Genomic DNA, 17,787 nt, shown 5'->3' with positions numbered 1-17,787 from the left:
TTCATAACCAAAATCTTTGTCCTAAAAATGTGCAAATCTTTCCCATTCACATTTAGCACTTTTTAAAGTATGTCTTGTTCGACTTGTTTTCAAAAAATGAATTACAGAATTCCACTACTGACATTAATATATGTCATGGAATGCTACTAAATCCGTCCATTAAGGATAAATTAATTCTGCTCCATATTAATATGAAAATCAATTGGATACTGTGATATAAACCTACAGCTACTACGTCTCTGACAATAATCTTTAAAATGCATTTTATTCCACATAGTTTTGCTTTGAAATATTTAGACAAGAAATCCCAGCAAATATCTACAAAGAGTCTTTAGAACACATTCGGATATTCACGTTAATCCCTTCAAGTCAATGTCATCAAATGTTATACGGGAGGTTAAGCTTTAATCCATTTTCCCAATAAACTAAAGACTGGTGCGTAAATGAAATCTCAGCAAAATTCTGCTATAAAAACAATGCCCATTGGCATGAACCACTTTGTCGGTAATGAACAACAAAAGTCTGTAAACGTTTTTTTATAAGAGATAGTATTAAATAATCGGAAAACCAAACGTGTTGTGGTAGCGGCCAAACCATGGAATATTACAACATCAGTTCCAGTGCTGCCATAACATTGGATAATGCTTCGGCCGTTTTATTTCCTCAGGCAAGGTAAGTGTGTTATAAAGAAATCGACAAAATACCTATGACATAATGGACGCAGTTATATTGCTTTTTGATGAAAGTGAGAGGAGGTTTTTTATTTTCAAGAGAAGTACTTCTATGCATGATGCTCAGCATATCATAGCACGGAATATTTAGAGACACAATTAAAATTTATTGATAAATGTCATTTATGGGTACATTATAGAACAGTGCAAATAAGCACATGAGAAAATGCTAACTTGAAATATGAACTCTTTCAAATTTGTAAGATTTCCTTAAAGCAATGGCAGCAACTTGGGAGCTGTAGTTCCAAATGAATGTAAAAATTTCTAATCTGACAGCCATTTGATTTTGTTCACATTTAATATACGCGATAATTCTCAAATGTAGATAATGTGGACCATATTGATTATTTAATTCCAATAAAAGCTTCAAACATTTGGTCTGTTCCAGTACTGCAAGAATCTACTAATTTTTACTATTTTTTTCGATAACATAAAGGAACAAATTTTATCTTGTAAGAATTAGTAGCTTCTTGCAGGTTCTGGAACAGAGCAATTGACTCTTAGCCCGATCCACTCTCTGTTAGTGTTCCATAAGGCCTGAAAAATGTTCAGTATGCAAAGTTCATATTCGTACACCCCAAAAAATTAATAATAAATATTTTATATCCAAATATGAAACAAATTATGGGAATTATTATAACGAAGGAAGATTTAAAAATAACAAAAACAATTTTAATTTATTCCGTCGTTTAGGTATAGATGGCGTATTCGTACACTTGGAAGCACTAAATATTTGTGGTATTTAAGCATTTTGTTTAGCAAAATACCATTCATTTCTTTTCTTCTCTTGGGATGACTGTGCAATAGAAAATAACGATAATTTTATTAAAAATTTAGTAAGAACTAATAATAATCTAAATTTCCCTAAAAATAATGTATTTCTTCAATAGAATATCCAACGTCCATTCCTGGCCAATTTACTTCATTCCTTTGATATTTATATATTCATAATGGTCTTTCGGTAAATAAAAATTTGGCCTGTTCCTTTACTTTTGAAAATGGTAAAACCGGCAAAAGTAGTAAAAGTTGTAAACTGCTACCATATGAAGTGTATGATGAAGTAAAGGAAGGTTTTTCGAGTAAAAAATGGTAAAACTTGAAGTTTTTTACACGTAAAGGATTTTCTAGAAGTCGAAAGCATTATTTTGGCAATTTTTGCAGCCATAACCCTCGTTCATAGTAAGCGTAGAATTTCAGCCGTACGCAGATTGCACGAAGAACTGTATATCTTAATTGTTTCTTATAATTCCTCACAGTTTTCCACATAAAATGATTTTCGATATCGCGTTCTAAAACATCAATACATTTTACGTCAAATAAAATAAAATGTGCGATTTTTACGACGTAGAAACCAAAAATATTCCTACGTACACCTTAGCCCGGATCCTATTTCGTTGCATTTCCAAAGGCTGGTAACATTTCTTTTCATATGAGGCCTCGGACATTTTTGCAGGAGGACTACTATTAGCAATTATTTTTTTGTGTAAAATTCGTAAATAAAAAAAAAAGTTAGTCATATCTATCACATTTCTAGTAATTTCGTCTGATTTTTTATTCATATCAGTTCTTGCAAAACTTTTAATAATAATTGTCCTTATTTTTACATTTTCTACAGCATGGACTGTCAAAAACCAGAAAGGAAGAAAAATGGTATTATTATTACAAAATAAAATGAATTAAGCCCAGACATTTCTGCATATTTTGCATATCGTGCATATTTTTACATATTTGCATAAAATTAGCATATGCAAAAATATATTCAAGGATTTGTGGTCTAAATATCCCACCGAAATGGCTGAAATTTGGTTTAAGTCTTCGTTAGGGATATGAAACTTTACAATTGAAATAGGTCCACATCTTCATATAGCCCCCATAGAACCTCCCGATTTCCGATATTTTGAAGGTTGTATCCTCAAAATTGGAAATTGGAAATTTTTTCTTCGTTGGGGGTATACAACTTTCCACCTGAAATTTGTCGGTATAAGTTCACGTCTTCATATAGCCCCATAGAACGGTACCTCTCGATTTTCGGTATTTTGAAGGTTGTGGCCTCAATATCACACCGAAACGGCTGAAAGTTGGTATTAAGTCTTCCTTGGGGGCAAAGAAATTTCCACCTAAAATTTGTCGGTTTAGGTTCAAGTCTTCATATAGCCCCCATAGAACGATACCTCCCGATTTTCGGTATTTTGAAGGTTGTGGCTGTGGTTATACATTTCTCTATTTTATGGACTTGTCTGAAGAGAATTTTAAACAAAAAAATTGTACACACAAACATTTTTGTACCTATTATTGAAATATTTGTTGCATAATTTTGCATATGTCATATTTTTCGATTGCAATTTAAACAGAAGCCAAAAATATGCCCAGTCCCAAAATTTGACATGAATCGGACCAAAAATAGGGGTCGCATAAAATTCCGCTGTCTACTCATAAGCCATCAGAAATTACCATTTTCGCTGCTGTCATGCTTATTATAGAAATGACGTATCAATTGCTTGTACTTGAGCATATCGGAGACAGGCAAGCTTAGGGAACGATCCTGACTTCGAATCGGACAGCAATACCAAAATAAACATCACCGTTGTGGAAAATTCCAATAAAGAGCATGAAAAAAGAAATAAGCGAGAGCGAGCAAAACTTATAACGAAAACAATGATGTGGACAGGGGCTCAACGACGGAAGTTTATGAAAACCCCGCCGCGACTTAACAGAGAACAGCGGGATGCCCCAAAAGATATCAACAATACTCCCTCCACTTCCCTCCACCACAACACCGAGCAAACCTAGTCAAATCCCACGCGGAGGAGACTCCCCACAGTATTCTTTGATAGAGGGCGAAAGGCTTGAGCTCAGACATCAAGAGGGTGAGCGCGACCGAAGAATCTTCTGGCCCGCATGCGAACCCGGCCGCTCTCGGAGAGGTAGTGAGCAGTTTAGCACACTCCTTGTAATGTGACTTTACAATCTCTCACTAACAAGTCTAATAAAGACAAAGGGCATGACGTACTCCAACATGTTCAACGCAGTCAGCTTCTAAATTGGGTATTATGATGCCCAACAAAAAAGCCAGGAATCTAAACCAACGAGCAATACGCAAGAGGGAGGCGAACCTATTAGCGGCACTCAAGAAGCCCGTTTACTGGAGGACGATTAAGTTCAGCCAGATAAACCTCCATCGGAATAAAACAGCAAATCAAGCCCTGATGGACAAAATAAATAAAGGTAATGTATGTACAGGTACCTTGGACAGTAAAGAACAAGTTCTCCGAACTGAACAATATAAATTACCATTGGTGTCCAAAATAAATGAGAGAGAATTTATGGAAGAGTAATGTCTCTTTGTTAAACAACGGCTGACATAGCTCTCATTTGAATTCGCTATTCTCTGTTGTTACGACAACGTGCAGGCGTTGACATCAATAAAATTACCAACTTTTTTACGCTAGTACAGGAACTTGATGCCACAAAAACTTTTTCTATTTCACTCCAGACTTCTCAGCGTCGGACGCCACAGTAATAAAGCAAGGGATGTAATGTCACCTTCGTAGGCATTAGGAAAGTAATAGTTTATAGCATCAGCGAATGCTATTCAGCCCGGTCTTATGGGTTTTATAATAAATGTGATCTAGCTAGTGTCTTTGGATCATATGCGATCACGCATGACACGGTGGTGCCGAAGTTTTTTTTTAGCAATTTTCACACATACGGTCCACACTAGCATAAATTTAATTAAAAATGTTCATGATATTAGGCGTTCATCGATCGAATTCCCCACTACAAACATTTTATGATTTTACTCTACTATGGAACTCGATCTAGAAACGCATAGATTCGTGAAATTTTGTTAATGAAATTCACGCTTCCGTTGACCGGGTCTAAAAAAGATCGAGAACAAATGTTTTGATTTATTGTTGTTCAAGAGCTTGTTCGACCTACCAATTTACTAACTAAAGGGGAGTACACACTAATAGTCAAAACTGACAGTCAACGTACTTTAAGGACAATTTTCCGGCAAATAACAACTTTTATTTAGCTAAAAACGTTTGAAATACAATATTTGCGATATTATTTAGAGATTATAAAAGAAATTTTTCAATTAGGCTTTGATATTCACGAAATAGACCTCGATGACTGTCAGTTTTGCTTGTCAATGTGTACTATACTTTACATATTTTCAATGCTTGCGTTTTCTAAAACATATTAATTTGGGTCCTCTTTTAAGGGGATCCTATCTACCATATAATTATCAGGAAGACTCCAAGGTAGCATTCAACGGGAAGAATTTTAGTATTCTCTTGTAAGTCAAGTCATTCGTAGCGACGTTCTGACAGATCTAAATATTCTTTCCATTGCATTGCCCTGGTATCGGTATATAACTGTGGTCTGCGCGGAGGAGCATTCTGAGATATTTACTTGTCCAAATTGTTCTTTCTTCAACCAGGACATTCAGTGTCATCCTCATCTCCTTTGTCTTTGTGGTAAACAGTCTGCTCGTAGATTTAGTGGCGGTTATTTGCATATTTCCTGCACAAAAGAAGGCTGCAAGGTCTGCTAAATATTATTATTTTGATGTATGCGACTTCGCTAGATAACATTTCTCAACACAAATTCATTAGGTCATAAAGTTAATAAATTAAATCAATTATGTTATAAATTAAATTAATTATAAAGCAGCTCGTGAGTAGAGCTGATGTGGCTTCATACGAAAGAATAACACAAGATTTCTTTTGAATGAACACTTTTACTCTTGTTTAGGTATTATTTCCAGCTTATGAATCTATATCCATCAACTTGGGCAAGCGTAATAGATTATAAACTTTCAATGTTTGCTGAACGAATGAGAGCGACTTTATTCAATTCAATTTATTTGAAATAAGACTTAAGTCTAACAATAGTTCTAATAATTACTTAGCACAAGTTATGTATCTAAGTTTATCTAAATAATACATGTAATATTTACATAAGTTGCATCATGTAACCGATTTATTGAAATTTGGTTTCGTTTAAGTACTCAACATGAGAAGCGAGTAACTCATCTAGTATTAGTTGTGTACAAAAGATATTAAGATCACAGATGTAATTTTTATGGTACTATTTACAAAATATGTACGTGGTTGTATTTTTAACCGTTGAATTCAAATATTCCTACCCTTTTTATCAGAAATGGCGCCCAACTTTGCTGAAACGTTGGATGTTTTTTTTGGCTTTAGCGTTCTGAGGAACAAGTCACTTATAATCTTTCGAATGAAAGACAATTCATGATGTAAAACAGCTATTGCCGTTAAGTTCGACCGCTCCGAACTTTTTATACCATCCACCATGAGTTGTATTAAAGTAAAGTGGAAAGTACTAAGCTCTTCCATCACTTGAATGCTTATTCCAAGGAGGATTGGAATATCCTACCTTAAAAATATCACTTTCTTTTAACCCGGACATGCCGACAGGCAAACTAATAAAGCAATTTTCGTGATTTTCCAAAAGAGTGTTATTCTGACTGATAATGTTATAAAACTGAAACTGAAATAAAGAATCATATTTTCTAAATTGGATTTTAAGACCGTACTACATACAGTACACTCGGCATATACGTATGCAAAAGACAAATGTAGTTTTGTTATGTTTAGGGCATAGTCTTTGGAATTGAGTAATGACTTCACCAAATCACCATCAACAATTTGTTAAAACAATTCCAGGGTTTTAGGTAAAATTTCCTGATCACATGCTGAAATTATAGCATCGGTGCCTTCCAGATTTTGATTCGCTCTTTTCACTGACGTATCAAGCCGTCAGTGAGAAGAGCAAAGCAAGATCTGTTACAATAACGCAAGTGTCATATCGTCATCGCTATCTGAAACAGTGGAATAAAGATTTCGAAAAAAAAATCAGCTTCAACATTTAATAAAGGAGGAGGTAAATTTTTAAAATTTGCATCATCTAGTCCAGGATCTTCATCAATAATGTAATTAGGAGGGCTTCTATAAATGTTTCTGACCTAATAACGAAAACGCGAATATTTATCATCAAAAATAGTTCTGTTGTTTTCTAAAGTATTCAACATCATGGTTTATACACTTTTGGCAGCAATCAAACCAATTGTCCAATCACATTTTCCACTCCGGATGAGACATCTCCAAAACATGGTTTTTGAACGCTTTAACAGCATCTTCTGGCGACGAAAATCGTCGACCACACATTTTTTTCTTGATGTGCAGGAATCAAATGAAGACATTGGGTTCCAAGTCAGTTTGAATCGATATAAGCTCAGAAAAGAGCTTTCCTTGACATCAGACATCAAACAAATTGTGGTGTACCACTCGGAAATTTTCGTCATACGTTTTACAAGCCGTATGGTCGCCATATTATCAGTTTAGTCGCAGAAATAGGCTACCATTTGTTTCAAAGTGCTTCTTCAATGAACAACTTTAGTTGAATTTGGCTCGTCTCCGAAGACCCCATGGTCGATTGTTGTTTTGTTTCGGGCTCATACGCATATATTCATGATTCGTCACCTGTGCGACCGTATAAACGTCTTGTGAAGCACCGCTATCGTATTTTTTCAACATTTCTTTGCACCAGCCGACACGAGTCTTTTTTGAGCGATTGTGAAATTGTGGAGGTTCCAACGATAACAAACCTTTTTCACGGACAGGTGTTTATGCAATATCAATGTATGTTGGTGCAAAAAATAGCCAAGGCAGCCTCTATCTCACCGTATATCACATGACGATTTTGCATTATTAGTTCTTGCACGCCATCAATGTTTTCTGGCACAACGGCCGTTTTTGGACGATATTGCATAGGCCAGAAACTTATCTAGTAGCCTCGTATTCACATCTTCGGCGGGTACAATTGCAATGTCATAAAAATCGTGTAAAAACTGTTCAAATATTTCTTCTAAGGCCTTCTCATTTAATGATAAAAATCTTTAAAAATAATATTTTTATTTTTTACACACAAGTGCCGCACGTAGTGCATATAGTACGCTAGGAAATATGTCAACTAAAACACATATAATTAATTTTTTGCCATATACTTTTGCTATGTATTGATTTTTACAACTGTTAAAATTAGAAAACCGTAGAAAACCAACAAAAATAAAATAAGCATATGGCGAAAACCAAAAATGTTTTACAATCGATGAATCCGAGTTTCACCCATTCAGAATTCGCGAACTGTTAACATATTCTATATAGTATGATATACATTCTTTAAAATGAAGTGTTTTAGAAGGGTTCCCATAATATCGACAATTAAAATTAGTTTACGTGGAAGCTGTGTTGGCATCAATGTAGAAAAATAGGTAAGAATGGGTTGAAGCCAACAAGTTTTTTTAAGCTCCCTTCCGATTTCTGGCTTAACCTTACATTTTATAGCAATGGTGGGCAAATTGCGAGAGACTCATGTATTTTTTACACTTTTGTGTATGAGGCCGAGCATTTCTGCCCAACAGTGTTTTATAGACATATGCCCAAAGAAAGACTCAAAGAATACTTCATGGTAGTGTAACTTATTTCGATATATCCACTGCATCCACCTAAAATTGATGCTGACATTTTGAAGTCGGAATTTCGGGGTTTTTTGAATTGTTTTAATAATTCGGACGCGCAACAAGATAATATTCAAAACTCATAATAGGATTATAAAACTCGTGATTTTACGTCGCTTAATGCATATCTCATGAGTGTGCTCCTTACAGCATCCTAGTAATTGGAGTCTAAAGGCCAATATTTGATGCGTGCATTTTTTTAAAAAAACCTATTTTTGCGTTTAAAATTTACAAGTGCCATTCAATTTCCTTTGTATCCCGCGTGAATTTAGTTTTTTTTACGCGACGGATCTAATGAGCCCATCCGCGATCGAATCCATCCACTAAAACCGCGGATAGAGATACCCTGAAAATAGAAAATCAGCATAAATTTATTTTGACAAATCCGCGTACTAAACCGCGATTTTCTTTAAATTTTTTTACGTAAATGGAATCCTTTATACGCGATTACAATATTTGCGAAAACGCGTGTCATAAATTACAGAGATTCGCGAGTAATATGGGGTTTTACCAAAAATAGAATGCGGAGGCACATCGAAGAATCTGTTTGAAATATGTGTATATACTCGTAGACGTATTTTTGATGGGTGCTACTGAAACCGGATGCGTATCAAAATCGTATGCAAATTGCGCGATTTTTACCCCCTTTAATGTTTTTTGCATTGTGTAATGCAACTGGCGGCACACTTTGACCGCAGAGTGAAACATCGAAATATGCATAGATATTGAAAGAGATTGATTCGCTGTATCCAAAAACGGATGCGCATTATTAATTTGTTGAATGTGTGTTGTGGTATAACGCTAGAATTCATTTTTCAATACAAAACTCCTTAGGCCATGTTAGCTCGATTAATCCATAAATAATAAACTTTCATAAATAATTGGCCTTCGTCCTAAAAAGACAATAATAAATAATAAGTTTTTCTCTTTTGTTGTTGCTATAATATGCAATTTATGTACCCAATCTCTATAAATTTGGTATCATATTTTTCCACGCATTGTCGTATATTCAGTATAAATTTTTAATTTATTTTTTTGAGGTTTTGTACGGACTCTGGGACTGGATAATTTGGATTTTCTAAAATTTTTTTGATTTTACGCGAAAACAATAATAAATTTAATAACTATTTAAACATCTACGAGTAGGTATGGAATGCTGTTAAAGATTTATGCATACATTTTCTCATAACAACAAATAAGCTATTTTTAAATATTTTTTCTTTATATGAGAATAAAAACCGCTATAACTTTTCGCGCATCGTTCAATTTTGTGAACGCGAACAGATTTGAAACCAGAATTTTTTTCTTAACCTCTATGTCAAAAATTGCAAATTTTTTTTTTAATTTTTTTCAAATGGAATTGCAAAGGATTTTTGGTTTTCGCCATATACAATTTTTTCGCACCGATTGCGTGGCATCTTTACACTTTTCCAAATTTCACAAAACTGAAATCTTTGATCACAAACAATACGCACAAGCAATTATTTTATACAAAACTTATCAATGTACGCTTTGTTCACCGTTATGTTCTGTAGCGCCTCAACAAGTTTATTAGAAAATTTATCGTAAAATAAGCACAAAAACCTACAAATAATAGGTGTACTACATGTAGTACACTCGGCATATCTGGGTATTCTACCCATTCATACCATGTTACAGTCATTCAATTTGGGCAATGTGTGTATAACCTTTAATATACGTACATAAATTAAACGGGAGGTAAATTCTTATGAGGTATACACCAAAATATTAGAAAATTAAGAATCCAAAACACCGAGTTACAGCCACTTCAGTAGAAAAATCCTTAAAAAGACTTCACATCGGGCGGTATCGTGTACCTTTCCATCTGAGATCCCGCTGTACTAAATTACAGAAACATCGGTTGGGAGGAACCGTTATATGCATATAATTTTTTGTGGATACTTTTTTTAACCCATAGAAAACTTAAATTGCTATTTTGGTCAGAAATGTAGATACAGTCTTAAAAACAGGTAAAATCTTGATGTACCGTAAAATGGGGGTAATACCAGAATAAATAATAACTGCTATTTTTGTATGAAAAACAAGCTAGAAAAGCCGAAAATAGGGCGTATCTCTTATATAAGGCTATACTAAAACTTGCATCTATACCCGCAATTTTCTGCAGGAATGTTGTATTCTCATATCGAATACTAAACTCTTAATTTCAGTCTATTTCGTGCGATAATGAGGCTAAAACCGAAAATCGGGAGGTACCGTCTTCTGGTAGAAAGTTTTGTAGTCCCAATGAATATTAGGCTAAAAACTTCAAAATACCGAAGATAGGGGGGTATATCAAATCGTAGACCGATATAGCCCATTTTCAATGCCAAACATGCCAGGAGTAATATAAACATCTGTACCAAATTATAAACCTCTATCTTACCAATTAACATATTCTGAGAACAGAATATGATAGCTCCGCCAATATCCCTTCTCTGCGTGTACCAACATATCAATTGGATTTTTTAGGAAGGCTTGGTAGTTTTTAAGCAACAATTCAACCAATATTTTTTTCATTACATGATTTTTCATAGTCATACGCACATTCCGATTTGCGGCATTTTCCATATATTTTTTCGTAATCTGGCATTTCGAGTTGATTGGGTAGTGCAGCCATGCTATAATATACACTAATAGTACGTTTATATATAACCGGATTTAACAAACCCACTGGGTTTTAAATGTCAATTCCATTACATATACGTCAAACAAATCCTGATAATGAAGGTTAACCCCGCAAAAAGCTATAGTATAAACAGCATATAACGCAGGTCAAATGCAATCAAGTTGTACATGGACGTTTTTTTTCGTTTCGCAACAATAACTCTTTTTCTTAAGATTTACATAGTATGTATGTATCTGATGTTAAGATGATCTACTTCTCATAATTGTACTTTAACATAATATTTTAAATATTAACAGATTATCTGCCGAGAGGAGACTTTTGGGCTGGGATGTACCACCACACGAAATACGTCACATTCCAGAGCATTGGCTACAATTTCAAGAACCTCCCGAATCTATGCACTACCTATTAGCTATGTTGTATATATTCTTTACCATAATGTCGCTGACCGGAAATGGCCTTGTGATTTGGGTGTTCACAGCGTAAGAAATATTTCATTTTGTAATTAAATTGTTATTATCCATTTACAATCAATTACAGCGCCAAATCCTTGCGAACGCCCTCAAATATTTTGGTTATAAATTTGGCCGTTTGTGATTTCCTGATGATGTCGAAGACACCAATCTTCATCTATAATAGTTTTAAGCGTGGATTTGCTCTGGGAAATTTGGGTTGCCAAATATTCGGCATAATTGGATCCTATACTGGGATAGGTGCATCGTGTACAAATGCTTTCATTGCCTACGATCGCTATAATGTAATCACGCGACCAATGGAGGGTAAAATGACCCATGGCAAGGCGATATTGATGATCATATTCATTTACATGTACGCCACACCATTTGTGGTAGCGTGTGTAACTGAAAGTTGGGGAAGATTTGTTCCGGGTAAGTAAAGCTATCAACAAAGTAATAAAGCTGAGAACAGACAATTTGGAGTTGATTTAGCAATGTCCGTCTATATGTCTGGCTGCTTCGCACGATAACTCTCCAATCGATTCGAACCAAATTTTGTACTTCGTAATATTTTTTCCAAATTTTAACATTTTTTCAGCAACTTTTCCTTTATACAACTAGTTGTGTAATGTTGATTTCTCTTTAAACAAAAATGGCGCTCGACAAATTTGAGCGTGTAAAAAATAGTAATATGGTTGCCGGCGCACATAGGAGTAATGTATGTTAAAAGTTGATTAAAACTCCTAAAACCCTCATTTATAATCCGATTGATATAATATTTTGCACAAATCATATCTTTGGTCCAAGGACTATTTTTGTAGAAAATAATGAAAATCGGTCCAGATTTAGATATAGCTCCCATTTATATTTTAGCATCGGATATGAGGTAAATAATGCACTGAAAGCGCAATATATATCCGATCAAGCTAAAAATCGGTACATGCATCCAGAACGAGACCAGAAAACAGTGTGTCAATTTTGGTTCAAAATTTATATAGTTATATATCCATTCGATTTTTTATTTCTATTATTATTTCTAAATTACTCCACTTTTATATGAGAAAAAAACGTGATTTTTCGGAATGGCGCAAATTTATATCAAAAGTTATGAGTCATTCTGATAAATAAGAGCCCCGCTAATAAGGTAGACCAAAAATTAGTGTTGGCAAACGTTACTAAAATATTTTTTTATATTATTTTACATAAATTATTCCAATTTTACTTCAGAAAAAACGTGATTTTTCGGAATGACGCAAACTTATATCAAAAGTTATGATACATTCTGATATATAAGAGACCCGCTTATAACACAGACCAAAAATTAGTGTTGGCAAACGTTGCCAACATATTTTTTTATATTATTTTACATAAATTATTCCAATTTTACTTCAGAAAAAACGTGATTTTTCGGAATGGCGCAAACTTATATCAAAAGTTATGATACATTCTGATATATAAGAGACTCGCTTTTAACACAGACCAAAAATTAGTGTTGGCAAACGTTGCCAAAATACTTTTGTAATTTTGTTTAAAATTGTTTTACATAAATTATTTAAATTTCACTTCAGAAAAACCAGTGATTTTTCCGAATGGCGCAAACATTTATCAAAAGTTTTGGATTAGTCTGATAAATAAGAGCCCCGGCTATAAGACAGATCAAAAATTAGTGTTGGCAAACGTTGCCAAAATATTTCTGTAATTTTTTTAAAATTGTTTTACATAAATTATTTAAATTTTACTTTAGAAAAACCAGTGATTTTTCCGAATGGCGCAAACATTTATCAAAAGTTTTGATTTAGTCTGATAAATAAGAGCCCCGGCTACAAGGCAGATCAAAAATTAGTGTTGGCAAACGTTGCCAAAATATTTCTGTACTTTTTTTTTTTAAATTGTTTTACATAAATTATTCAAATTTTACTTTAGAAAAACCAGTGATTTTTCCGAATGGCGCAAACATTTATCAAAAGTTTTGATTTAGTCTGATAAATAAGAGCCCCGTCTATAAGACAGATCAAAAATTAGTGTTGGCAAACGTTGCCAAAATATTTTTTAATTTTTTTAAAATTGGTTTACATAAATTATTCCAATTTAACTCCAGAAACAAATTTAAAGGTTTTCATGATTGCAGTGGAGAAAAATAGGATTATTTCAGATTGGCGCAACTGTGCGTAGCGTATTATCTTTGAATCAGCATAATCTTGCATAAAACATCAAAAGTAACTATGGTCCGCAAACGTTCGCATCATGCACTTTTTCACTTTTGAAATTTGAGTTATCTTAAAAATTATCATAAAAAATATATGCATGAAGGAAGAGACGTACCACCATTATTAAAGAGTGAAGCTGCACAAACAATTTAGAACTCTTATAAGCTTATCTTGTACGGAGAATATACAAAAACAAAAAAACCTTGAAAATTATAAATTTTCGCGAAAATATTTATATTTCAACTAGCGGACCCGGCGAACTTCCTCTCGCTATTAAGGAATAAAATTTCATACAAAAACTCAATTTTCGATTTTTCCAATTTTCCGACTTTTCCAGAGAGATTTTCCAAAATTTTCTTCCGTAAAGACCTTCTCCTCGAAAATACGAATAACTGACAAAAAATTTTACAGATATCGGCCTAGCCGTTCTCATTTTATGAATTACTATACATTTTTTACACCATATTTATATATATAGATTTTCACTTCATTTTATAATATTTGAACATGTGCTTTTTTGCTTTCATTATAGCTGAGTTCAATCGGCTGCTGCTTTGAATTGGTTAACCGCAGATAGTTGCGGATGGTCATAGCGAAAGGGGTAAAGGGTCAGGTGACTGTTTACCAATAGTTTGTTTTTAAAAACGCGATTTTTATATGTTGTGTTTTGATCAACTTTTGGCATATATTACCCGTATGTGCGGCGTCTGATTGGCTTGTACGTTGACTATAGCTGTGTTCCAGAACTAAAAAGTTTTTACAATTTTTACGACTGTTGTTGGCGTTTTTTTTATTGTTGGACTGCAGTGGGCCTATTCTGTAACTTTTTAACGACAGTCGAGTTGTTATTTTTATCGCCAGGTTTTGAGGTTTGCACTAACGATGGTGTTATTCAGTAACTTATGTTAAAATACTATCGAAAATAAATATTTTAAAATGGTATCTCTGGAAATTGTTGTTGTCAAAAATAAAGAAATGAAGAAATGAAAAATATAAAAAAAACGTATATCTCACGAAATTACGCAGTTTTATACCCTCCACCATAGGATGGGGGTATATTAAGTTCGTCATTCCGTTTGTAGCTACTCGAAATAATCATTGTAGAACCCACAAACTATATATTCTTGATCAGCGTGCAATTCTACGTCGATAAAGCCATGTCCGACCGCCTGTCTGTGGAAATCACTCTAGCGTCCGAACGGATTGACGTAGGTAGATGAAATTTTGGAAAACTCTATTATATGTACGTAGGACTTTTGGTATTGAAAGCGGGCTAAGTAGGTCCACGCTTTCGTATAGCCCCCATAGAAAATGACGCGTGACGCGTCGTCGTTTTAAGAAATTTTAAAGATATTTGTCCCATTTTATCACCGAATCGGATGTAATTTGGTATTTTGTGCCTCCAGAGGCCAAAAAATATTCCTACTAAAGTTGGTTTATATAGGTCCACGTTTTGGTATAGCCCCCATATAACGCCCCATATAAAATACGCGTCATTTTAATATATTTTGAATGTATTAGTTCCATTTGACAACAGAATCCGTTGTAACCTTGTATTTTGTGTTTCCAGAGGCAAAGAAACATTTCTACCATAAAATGTTTAGGACGATATCTCCCGATTTTCGGTATTTTGAAGGTTTTGGCCTCATTATCACACCGGGATGGCTGAAATTTGGTATTAAGTCTTCGTTGGGGGTATAAAACTTTCCTCCAGAAATTTGTAGGTATAGGTCCACGCCATCATATAGCCCCCATAGAACGGTACCTTCAGATTTTCGGTATTTTGAAGGTAGTGGCCACATTAATCCACCGAAATGGCTGAAATTTGTATTGGAGAGTATAAAATTAAATGCAGATAGCATTTGTTTCATGTTAATTGCAATATACATATTCACATACATATGTAGATGTTGGTTGAACCTAAAGTTGAGACGAAAGCACCAAAATGATAGCATTAATAAATTTAAATTTTAAGACGAAAAACACGTTTCTGTTTCATTTTGGTTTTTAACCTACAGTAGACTTCGTCTATAATAACGGTCAAAAATCCACGAAATTCGGTCGGTATAAGCAATAATCTCTGTAGTTGATATTCGTTTTAATTATATAGGGCGGACAGAAATTTTGACGTTTCAATTTCGCCGTTATTATCAGTAATCGGCGACAATTTAACAACACAAAATTTATTGCCGTTTCTTTATCGACAAAATTTTAAATAACAATGAGTAAAGTTGTTTAAAATGTTTCAGAATACCAAAGTCTATAAAAATATGGTTAACAAATTTAAACAACTTGAGTGTCGATAAATTATGATAGTGAATCGAGCACAGAATTTTACATCATTGTGTTTATTTCAGCTTGAGTCCATATTTTGTTGTAATTCAATTGTTTGAATAACAACAAAATATTTTAAAGTGGATATGAAATTGATTAGTTGCGGGCGAAGGGTAGGGAATACTATAGTTTCAGTTGTCACCAAACAACTTCATCAGTTCCCTTTTTCGCCGACTCTGTATCGATAAACAGGTCAATAAAGCAAATTAAATAAAATGAGAAATTTGCTGTATGGCCCCAAAGCTGTTTACCCTACAATTTGAGTCGAACTAAAGAATTTCATATCCACCACTGTTTTTATGTCGTCTTTGCTTCGCAAAGAATACGAACATAGGAATATTGCTTCAATAAGCGGGGGTAAAAACAACAAGAAAGTTGTTTTTGCATTACGCATTGGTCAACAAGGCCGTGCTGATGCCTATTATTGTTGTTGGCGTTTTTCATTGTTGGACTGCAGAATTTTACATCTTTGTGCTTATTTCAGCTTGAGTCCATATTTTGTTGTAATTCAATTGTTTGAATAACAACAAAATATTTTAAAGTGGATATGAAATTGATTAGTTGCGGTCGATATGGTGGATATGAAATTCTTTAGTTCGACTCAAATTGTAAGGTAAACAGCTTTAGGGCCATACAGTAAATTTCTCATTTTATTTAATTTGTTAGATGGCTTTATTGACCTGTTTATCGATACAGAGTCGGCGAAAAAGGGAACTGATGAAGTTGTTTGGTGACAACTGAAACTATAGTATTCCCTACCCTTCGCCCGCAACTAATCAATTTCATATCCACTTTAAAATATTTTGTTGTTATTCAAACAATTGAATTACAACAAAATATGGACTCAAGCTGAAATAAACACAAAGATGTAATTTTTACGACTTTTACAAATTTTACACGAAAACCCGTTCCCGTACACAAAAAAGTTGTAAAATGTTCACTTCTCTTTAAACAAGAATGGCGCTGAATGACGCTCTCTTTAAAAACTTTTTACTTGACAAATTTGAGCGTGTAAAAAATAGTAATCTGAATGCCGGCGTCTGATTGGCTGGTACGCCGACTTTGACATTTGTTCCAGCTTTTTTGACGTTTTTTCCATTTTTGCGTTCCCGAACTTTTTGAAAAAACTTTTGTGTGACAACAATTTTGCTCTCTTTCTCTCTTTTACGAGTTTTACTATTAAAAAGTACGGGAACAAAGCTTATGACATTTGTTCCAGCTTTTTTGAGGTTTTTTCCATTTCTGCGTTCCCGAACTTTTTGAAAAACTTTTGTGTTAAAACAATTTTCTCTCTTTCTCTCTTTTACGAGTTTTACTATTAAAAAGTACGGGAACAAAGCTAATTATTACTAATTATCACGTAAAAAGTCACAGCCATTAGGTTTTTCCTCGTACTTACTAAATGTTGCTGAAACACATTATTCACAACTTTTTCTTTATACAACTGTCTATTTTAGAAACATTTGTAATAATTATTACAAATTATCGAGTACACGGACAGGCATATACAGTTTAGGAAAGATATTGGGTCTCATAAACTGTCAAAACTGTAAATTATAATACATAATCAAACATTATGAAATCTTCAACATGTTCAGGGGGTGATATTGTGTATCACCAGGTCTATCGCACCGAATATTTCGTTTCTAACAATAAGTTGCTGTAGAGGTTTATGCCTTTAGCTCATTTAGACTAGCCATAAATCCTCGACTGGATTTAATAAATCCAATACAAATCTCATTGCATTTAGATATACATTTTGGAGGATTTAAATGGCAGTCAGCTGATTTTTGTTCATAGCACAATTACCAAGGTAGATGCATCAGCCCATCTGATCGAATTTGAAACGTCAAAAGTATTTTTT

The 17,787-nt window shown here is 33.9% G+C and overlaps 1 protein-coding gene across 1 annotated transcript in view; it reads left to right on the top strand.

The window, feature by feature from the left end:
* The first annotated feature begins 497 nt into the window (after nucleotides 1–497).
* Nucleotides 498–17,787, top strand: part of Rh4 (Rhodopsin 4) — a 67,770-nt gene continuing 50,480 nt past the window's right edge. Inside the window, exons 1-3 of the mRNA XM_073986075.1 lie at nucleotides 498–672; nucleotides 11,224–11,409; nucleotides 11,468–11,814. Of these exons, the coding sequence (XP_073842176.1) occupies nucleotides 596–672; nucleotides 11,224–11,409; nucleotides 11,468–11,814 (610 nt within the window). The 5' untranslated portion in view covers nucleotides 498–595. The remainder of the gene's footprint in view (nucleotides 673–11,223; nucleotides 11,410–11,467; nucleotides 11,815–17,787) is intronic.

This window comes from Musca autumnalis, unplaced genomic scaffold, assembly GCF_047663935.1.
Source record: "Musca autumnalis isolate F117 unplaced genomic scaffold, ASM4766393v1 scaffold_4, whole genome shotgun sequence".
Taxonomy (NCBI): Eukaryota; Metazoa; Arthropoda; class Insecta; order Diptera; family Muscidae; genus Musca; species Musca autumnalis.
Note: the sequence above shows the minus strand (reverse complement) of the source record. Positions and strands in the feature narration are given on the sequence as shown.